Source organism: Arachis ipaensis, chromosome B07 (assembly GCF_000816755.2).
Source record: "Arachis ipaensis cultivar K30076 chromosome B07, Araip1.1, whole genome shotgun sequence".
Taxonomy (NCBI): Eukaryota; Viridiplantae; Streptophyta; class Magnoliopsida; order Fabales; family Fabaceae; genus Arachis; species Arachis ipaensis.
In genome coordinates this window covers 124,129-134,059 of record NC_029791.2, presented here as the reverse complement: position 1 = coordinate 134,059, position 9,931 = coordinate 124,129, and the positions used below count along the sequence as shown (strand labels likewise).

The 9,931-nt window shown below is 33.1% G+C and overlaps 1 protein-coding gene across 1 annotated transcript; it reads left to right on the top strand.

The window, feature by feature from the left end:
• On the top strand, window positions 523-7,320 carry LOC107606403 (protein POLLEN DEFECTIVE IN GUIDANCE 1). Its single transcript, XM_021106702.1, has 11 exons — window positions 523-1,462; window positions 2,067-2,218; window positions 2,478-2,581; window positions 3,101-3,189; window positions 3,306-3,379; window positions 3,976-4,022; window positions 4,142-4,320; window positions 5,255-5,352; window positions 5,461-5,583; window positions 6,333-6,401; window positions 6,499-7,320. The coding sequence occupies exons 1-11, from the start codon at window positions 832-834 to the stop codon at window positions 6,697-6,699; spliced, it is 1,767 nt and encodes a 588-aa protein (XP_020962361.1). The 5' UTR covers window positions 523-831; the 3' UTR covers window positions 6,700-7,320.

Below are 9,931 nucleotides of genomic sequence, written 5' to 3'. Positions count from 1 at the left end.
CATGCACCTTTTTTCCTTAGTAGAAGTAGTATAATCAAGCTAGGATGAAAGACACAATGTTGAGTATTAATTTATTCTGCCACGAGACCTGTAGCATATTTTGGTCAAGCATGTAATATGGGCAGATAATGTTGATTAAGCAACTGCATAAATATAAATATTGTTCAAGTAGAAACAAGCATATATTATTGTAATGAAGCATTATTTATTTAATTCAGTTGTCATGAAAATTGATCGTGAAAATTGTATTATTAAACTCATTTTATTCGTTTTTGTGTATTGTACAGGTTTATTCACTAGCATAATTAGATGATCTAGCTTGCATTATAAGTAGATCAAAATAATTTATAATATTAAGTCAACAATAAGAGTAAATCAAAATTAGCCAAACTTCAAATTATATAATCTTTTCATATTCATCTAGAGACTATGTGTTTGAATCTCACGCCTAAATTAAAAGAAAAAAAAAGAGTAAATCAAAATTAAACCAATCAACTAGAGAGTAAAGAACTTTGGTGAGGACCAAAAAAACGCACACACACACAATTAGCAGAGGAATGAGAAAGCGCGAATGAAACGAGTCCTGCTGGACTCTGCTTTGGAACAAAGGAACAAAAGAAGTGAACAAACGAAAAACAGAGCGTCTCTGTTTCCTTCACACCAATCAAATCATCATATCATAATTCATAAACTATCACATACGCTTCCAACGCGATTCTTCTTCCCAAACATAATAAAGGCTTCAAAATTCAATTCACATGCAAATTACAAAATTCCTAATTTACCCCCATTTATTCACCACCAAGGCAACAACGCTTCTCGTAGATTCCGATGGCGTTGAGAACCGCTGGCAGAAAACTCTCCTTCGATGTTCTCCGCCACCGTGACGACGACGACGACGCTGCTGTTCCGATCAACAGAGCAGAATCAGACCCGACGCAAACGGCGACGATGCGCAAGAGCCGCAAGCAGAGAAGGAATAAGAAGAAGAAGGACCAGAAGCTTCTAGAATCTTCTTCTGTAACGGGAGCTGATCTGTGTTCCGCCGTTGAGGATTCCAGAACTCTTAATTCAGATTCCGTTACATCCGATCCGCATTTTCCGCTTCAGAATGGAAGCGCTTGCAACGGATTCGAGCTCGGGGCTCGGAAGTTTTACTCCACCGGTAGCGTAACGTTGGTGGAGGAAGAGGAGAGTGCGGCGAGCGTTTGTACTGGTCCGGCGACCGGGTTTAATTTTGGTGAACTGAGGCAGAGAGCTGTGAACAGTGGTAGCTCTGAGGATTTGGCGAATTCAGCTGCTGTGGCTGTTGACGGCGGAGGGAAGGATGATGGTGGTGCGAAGGCGAGTCCGATTGAGAATCCAAAGCTGACGAATGAGAATGATCGGAACGGTGGTGTTGCGAAGTTGGAGACTGTGGAATCGTTGGATTGGAGGCGTGTCATGTCAGAAGATCCGAATTGTGAGTGAGATTGTTGCTTGATCTTCTGCATGCATTGTCGCATCTGTTATATTTCATGATATGGATTGAATTTTCAATTGGAAGGAAATGAGGACGATGAAATTGTATTTTCAATGAAACAGGGTTTAAAAAACTTTTGATGCATGATTATAATATGAGGTGTTAACCAGATGAAAAATGGAAAATGCCAGATGACAAATTTCATGCAGTTTCAATTATGGTGGAGCTCAAACTGTATCCAAACCAATGTATAATATTACATGTCTGAATCAATTTCATTTGTGATTTTTGTTACAATACAACTACACTTTGCATTGGCTTCCAAAGGCTATATATGGTTGATCAATGGAATGGCTAATGCAGTGCAGCCATTTGAGCGTTGACTGATATCTATGTATGAGAGTGAATTATTTTGACATTCATGAATATTTTTATGCCTGTTCTATTGTTATACTTTGAAACTAGTCTGGCAGTCTGTGTGATACTTCTTAATGTGAAGCAATATCTGCTTGCCTTTGCTGAATACTGTCTGTCTTCTCTTTGGCTTAATTAATTGACATGTGGTGATAGTTTGTTTTTAAACTTTTTAATTTTGTTATGTCAGATGTATTTTTGGTGGATAAATCTCCTCTAGCATACTTCTTGGAAGAAATGCACAATGGAAATTCTTTACGGAGTACAACAACACTTGGAAATGAAAAAGAACGAGAGAGAGTCTATGACACTATCTTTCGCTTGCCATGGAGATGTGAATTGGTACACTTCCTTTTCTCGATTGAAAATGGGAAGATAATTTGAAATTTGAAATGACTCTAGTTATATTTTTGTGTTGTCGTTTATAGATATATGTTCCTGGTTTAGCTGCCTATATTACCTTCACAATAGTTGGAATAAACTCAGAAGTTTCAGGGAAAAATGAAAAACACTAAACCTTCCTTTACCCTTGCTAACATATAGTAGCATATTCTACTAGTGCATTTTCTGCTGTGGCAACTCAAACACAATGTAATTGCAGCTTATTGATGTTGGCTGCTTTGTCTGCTTCGATTCATTTCTTTCATTATTAACTATCATGCCAACAAGAATCATGATGACCGTTTGGAAGCTTTTAAAGACAAGGTTTGTCACCTTTACTAAATTTTATTCCCTCGAAATAAAATGTTAGTAGTTGGCCATGCATGTGGGATTTTAGGTTATAGAAAATTCAAAATTCTGCAGCATTTATTTCTTCAATTTGAGTTAGTGATTTAGGCAGTGTCCATCTGTTGCAATCATCTTTTTTTGGATAGAGTCAATCTATTACAATCTTACTAATGCCTTATAAATATCTGTAGATCTTTGAATGATGAGTACGAAATGAATGTGTGAACCGTGTCATCCTAGATTAAGCAGTTGGTCCAAATCCAGTTAGACATTGGATATGGTATTGGCCCTGAATTTTTGAACTTTATCTAGACTGTATTAGTCGCTGATTCTTTCAGCTGAATATAAGACCAATCTCTGTCACTACAAAATCAACTTGTTCTTGTACTTCGATTAGTATCCTCTTGTTCATCCCAATTCTTGTGTTCAGTTTTAAAACTTGTTGTAGTCCATCAATTTTAGTATCATAATTTGACCTTATCATGCTTGTGGCAGGCAGTTCAAGAGGTTGTCTGCTATGGAATTATCAGATTTTGGCTGCTTTCTTATTATGAGTTGTGGAGTCATTCTTCTGCAGCAGACAGGTCTTCTGATTCTCTGCTCCTATGATCGTATGTTATATCATTAATTTTTGTGTTGATAAGCTATAATGCTATATACTGAATTTGTTTTATTCATCCTTAAAATCATGCTGCCTCAGATATCAGCTTAATATATCATATGATCCGTGGTCAAGGAACAATCAAATTATATGTGGTCTACAATGTTTTAGAGGTGAGCATTTTCGTAATACATAAATCTCAGTTATAGGGAATAAGTAGTTCTCCATATGTCGATCCGTATTGTCAATTTTCAATCAAGATGAATGTTCATGTGAGAAAGATCTTGGCTTGACAATGGAAGGGAACTAATTCAAGTCAGAGATCAGTGTCAATATGCTATGCTATCTCCATGTTTTTATTTTTCATAAACACAAATTTGAGTGGCAGTATCCCTGCTCTTCCAAAGAAGTACATACACTATTGTTTTGTAGCAAACCTGAATTAGTGACAATTGGCAGGAAACTCAAAATTTATATGCAAGAAGGGATGTGGAAAAATAATAGTGTTGCCTCGACTTAGGTCCAATTTGGGCATGCCAATTGAAAATGTAACTGAAAAGAGCAGGATGTATGTTCTATGATGGAATACACAAGTAATAGTTATATAACATGGATTGGTGGCCTTTGGTCATTTAACCATCCAGTCAAAAGCTACTGGAATTATAATCAAATCTGCTACTGCTTTTACTTTATGTTGATTGATTAAATGCTTTAAATCAATGTGATTTACTCTGAAACTTATACTGGAAGTTTGTGACTGATCTTGCAGATTTTTGATAAATTATGTCAAAGTTTTAATGGGGATGTACTGCAAACGTCCCCCCCCCCCCCCCAAAAAAAACCAAAGAAAAGGGAAAAATCACAGATGTTTTGTTAACTATCCTATCTTATTCTTTTGTAAGCAAAAGTAAGAAACAGAGGTTGTTGGTTCCTTGACTAGTCTTACTTGTTCATTCTTTTATCTTATTAGCTCAGGCAATCACTCTATCAACCTGTATAGTTGCTCACAACAATGCATTGTTCGCTTTGCTGGTGTCAAATAATTTTGCTGAGATAAAAAGCAATGTGTTTAAGCGATACAGCAAGGACAATGTACACAGTTTGGTTTACTTTGGTAAGTTATTGTGCCTACTAGAGTTTCTTTTCCTTTGATTTCTGCGTATTTGGTATATTGATGATTAGTTCCTATGCTAAATAGAAAATAATGCAAACCGTTTTACAATATGATGAATAAAACTCACTTTTTAAGCAAAATGAAAGTTAGTTCTGGTGTTGAAGTCCATGATTAGTGCATCCCTTTGATTTAAATTCTAATTTTGTTAGGACTTAATGGGTTGCATTGGTCAAACACTAATAAATATTTTATGTATGGGTTTTGATCTTTTAATGAAATATGATATGAATATGATAAGGGTATTATGGGGAATTAGGAGGTAATTAGTTAGTGAGTGAGAATTATGGGAATATGAGTATAAATAAGGGACTATCAATATTTTAACAATAGAAATCTAGAAATGGTGTATGGTGTATTCTGTTGATTGTCAGAATCTGAAATTCCTTATCCTTCCAGTCTAGGAGATAGACTCCACAATAAACCAGGTTCACTCAATTCTATTCTTCACTTGTGTATTACAATAGTGATAGTCCCTTATTTATACCCATAGTCCTATAACTCCCACTCACTAAATAACTACTTCCTAATTCCCCATAATACCCTTATCACATTTGTATCAAAATAATTTTTGCAAGAATGGCAATAACATGAACTTATTGTGCATAGTAAATTAGTAAGACTGAAAGAATTTCAAATATTAACTGTTTATATTTGACTAGGATTTGTTCTGGATTTGACATTCATACTACGACCATTTTTTCTCTCTAGATTTTATATTTATTTTTCTCTATAGACATGATACATGATAGAGCTCAATGACGTCGTTTGATTCATGTAGCCGACCCCACCTAGTGGGACAAGGCTTTGTTGTTGTTGTTGTTGTTGTTGTTTGTTCTGATCTTCTCTTTTCCCTTTTACTTGTGGTGATGAGCAGATTCTATAGAGAGATTCCATATTTCAGCATTTATCTTATTTGTTTTGGCTCAAAATATTCTGGAGGCAGAGGGTCCTTGGTTTGAGAGTTTTCTTAGTGTAAGCTTTCAAAGTATTTTAGCTCATGATATTTATTAAGTTCGTCATATGGGAATCAGTTTTCTTTCTTGACCGAGACTTGCTCCTGACACATTTTGGATGGTGCAGAATGTTCTATTGGTTTATGTATGCGAAATGATAATTGATATCATCAAGCATTCATTCATTGCTAAATTCAATGACATCAAACCCATTACATACTCTGAGTTCCTTGAAGACCTCTGTAAACAGGTATTTTCATCTGATTTTATGTGCATATCATCCATGCACTATTATTGGTTGTTTATTCTGATTAAGAAGGCATTAAACAGCTGGCTGTGCATGGTTAATTTGCATATGTTTCAAATCCCTCATGTGGTGGAGAATTTGAGTGGCTTTATGAGCAATAATACATTGAAAGTACCACAGCCTTCCATAATTCAATTTCCAAATTCCTTTTGTGATTATCTGTTGTAAACTTGTAATATGTTTTCCTTTACTGCGATATTGAATCCAATATGGTTTTATATGCCTTTTGTATTCCTTTCTAGCAATATGGTTTAATCTCTCTAAATAACTTGGTCATTTTTCTTCTCAATTGATTTTGTCCCTTTGATTTCTTTCATTATTGTTTCTTTGATTTATAGTTTAATTCCAGTGAGTTCAGTTTATAAGTGAATACTTTTACCATATTTCACCAAAAGTAATAAAAGAAAAAGAGAACGAGAATACTTTTACCATATGGAAGGGGTTTTTTTTTTTTATATAAATAGGCATTTGCACATGGTGTTTCCTGTTGGAAAGCAAGAATATGCTATGTAGTTGACACTTGAGATGACACTTGAGAAAGCCAACTATTACTGCATAAAGAATGATGTATAATTCTGCAACTTTAAGTTGGTTTATACTTTTTTTGATAATTACATTGCTTTAGCTGACTCTATGATGGAAATTTCCCTAAGAATACAAGCCTGACACTTGACTCTTTTTCTTATCTGTAGACTTTAAATATGCAAACTGAGGGTGTGAAGAAAAACCTTACTTTTGTCCCCCTTGCTCCAGCATCTGTGGTAATCATAAATGTTTTAAATGCTGCATTTCCTATATGCTAATTTGCTATTTGTTGCTAATTTAATGTCTGTGTACTTCTTTATTGCTTGTTCTCAGGTTATTCGAGTGCTGACTCCAGTTTTTGCTGTAAACATTCCTCCCAATCCCCTTCGATGGAGGCTTTTCTGGATTCTGCTTTTTACAGCAATGACCTATGTTATGCTTACAAGCCTTAAGGTCCTTGTTGGCTTGGGCCTACAGAAACACGCCACCTGGTATGTTAACCGGAGGAGGAAGCACCATCTTCATGCAGATTAGGTTAAAAGGGAAAAAGTTTCTGTCTCAAGTCATGGTGCTTCGCCATGAAGGCCTCCATGCATGTGCCCGCAGATCATCTACGAGATGACCACCGGCAGATGATTTGAGAAGTCGATTCTCAAATCATCATTGATAACTGGCACATACAGGAGAAAATTCTTGTTCAATCTCTTGGTTTTTCGAACTTAAGATGAGCCTATGAATGGTTTCACCTTGCAATTTTGATATCAGGATGAAGGCATAGTTTGATGAATACAGAATAACGATACAAGGTTGTATAGGCTGCATGAATCCCATCCCTTTAACCTGCAGCAGAGTTTCTATAGTTCTATACCCCTCCAATTCATACATTGCCATATTGGACCGTACCAATTGCCTTCAAAGAAAAGTTAGTTTCACACCCCTTATTTTGGCCTCTTTCCATATGCCAGATATACACAGAAGCAACATACATGCAGTGCTATTTGTTATTATAAAATGTAAAAATTTCTACTTTCATATTATGCTTATTATAGGCGCAATCAAAATCCCCAGGTGGGTTCATAAGAAGTCTGAGTTTTTGTGCTTCATGCATCTAGTGTGGTTGTGATACTAATGTTTACCATGGAAATTTAACTGATAGTGATCATGGTGTCCTTTTAGTTTTTGAAAGTTAAGTACTGAATTTCATTAAACAAAGCTTAAGGTACAAGGAAGCAACAGGATAACCTTAGTGGAGAGAGTAAGTTTATTACATGCAAATTTGAAAGTTATCACAAATAAGGGAGAAACCAATAATCTTACACATCAAGTAATCCTAAATGGGAGGAATTGGAAATCTTGTCCTTTGAAATCAACTTGGTTGTTTTCAAATCTCTCGGGAAGAAAAGACGGAATGGATTCTCTCAAATTTTTTTTAACAATTAAGGGGATAAAGTGTGATTTTTTACCATTAATTTTGTAAGTGGGACAAAGAATAAATATGAGAGAAAGAGTAATGAAATGCTAGAAATTACACTTTACACCCTTAATTTTTTTTAACAATTGAGAGGATCTATTTTCGAAATTCTTCAGGATTTTTCCATAACTCAGGTCCCTTCGAATTTCCCATACATTAAAAAATGATAAATTTTATCTAATTCTCTTTAAAATAACATGTAATTTATCCTTTATGATGTGTCAATTTTTAATTAGATATTATCTTACTCTGATAACTAATTATATTTGTGACTTGAGTTATTTCAATTTAATTAGAGTTAATTTCTAAAAACCCAATTTTTTTTAACAAAATATTATTTGCACCTCAAAATCAGCCATTAAAATTAGCTAGTATATGTTTGTGTACGAAAACAATACATATATAGTTTAACTCTATTCTACCTTAGTAGTTGATTTTGGTGTATAGCTCAAATGGAATAATTTTCCTATACTCACATAGAAGTTACCGAGTTTAAGTCTCACCGACACACAAAAAAAAAACGTTGTTTTTCAAATTACCAACTTTTTTGTGTTGATTGTATAAAAAAAAATCTGATAATAAACATCATCAACATGAAGATGTGGTTATGTGTATAAAGTCAAAATAGGATAGAAATAAAGATCTTTTTATGGCAAATTTTAAAGTGGAAACAGAATTCTATTTTTGATCTGGTAAAATATAAAGGATTGTCACACAATAAAGTCTTAATAATAGCCACAATATTTTATGATAAAGATACTAATGCTTGAATATGGCAAAGCACTTTAAATGGAATCACTTTTTAGTTTTTACTCCCCTGTAATGGTTGATGATACAAAATATATTCTAAAAATAGAGTCATTAAAATGAGCTGCATTTTGTGGGTTCGTCGGTTCGCTTGTAAAAAGAAACGACTTGTTTAAAAACGGGTCAATTTGGCTTGGCTTAAATAACTTATGAGACGAAACAGTCTTGGATCAAGTAGGCACGGGTTGTTTCGTCCGACTCCTTTTTTAATTTTTGATATATAAAATTTGCTGTGTTTATATTATACACTATTTTTGTTATAGATTTGTTAATTAATTTTTTAGATTTTAAATAACTTACTATGAAAATATATGAATGTATGATAATGTTTTATTTGTATGGATATTAAATAAAAAATTCTTAAAATTATGTAGTATTATTTGTTTTTTTTTTTTTGTAAAAGTCAAACAATTAAAACCCTTTAACTTGTTAGCTCAAGCAAGTCGAGTCGAACTAATATTTTTTTGACTTATTTAAAATATGGGTCAATTTGCTTTTTGATTAGGCATATCTCTATCTAAAAGTTGTATTGTATCATGTATTTATTCATTTTTTTCATACATTAAATTATTAACTCTTTTTTTTCTTTTTTACAATATCTCCAAACCCGACAAGTTAAGGGATAATCTATTACGACTAATTTAAGTTGGTTCAACTCTCTCTTTTCTTTTATTACGCTTTATTTAATGTTGTTTGCTATATTATCTAAAAGTTGTTCTCTAATTGTCAAAAAAGTAAAATAATTAATATTTAGGGTAAAAAACCCAAATAAACCAAGCTGAAAAGTTTATTACCCAAATCAGCCAAAACAAAAATTATTTCAGCAATCCACCAATGGCCATTTATATATAATTCGAATCAATATGATTCGAACTACAAATACATGTAATTCGAAACAACTTGCTTCGAATTACGTTTGAATGAATATGCATGTAATTCGAATCAAGTAGATTCGAATTAGAGAAGGGTAAATCGAATTGACTCGATTCGAATTAGTAGGCTCATGTGACTCTATGGAGTTCGAATCATATTGATTCGAATTATTCAATGTTGGTAACACTAGGTAGTTCGAATTAAGTTGATTCGAATTACTAGTGAGTTGCCTATATAATGCTACGTTAGTTGGATATATATCAAATTTTTTTTTCACATTCTTACTTGGATAGTTGGATATATATCTTATAGTTGATACAAAAGATATTTATTGTATAATTTTATTTTTCTAAAAATATTATATATATATATATATATATTTTGATGATTACAAAATTTTAGAAATATTTAAAAAGTATTATTAAAATTAAAATTATATTTTTTATTATTTGACAATAAAATTAAAAATTAAAAATTAGGGATTAAAATTAAAAATTAAAATATTTATGAGCTATCAATTCGAATTCCATACAATACTCTTCTGCCCATTCTTGATAGCTCATGAATATTTTTTAATAAATTTATTTAAATTATACCACAAAAAATATTTTATTC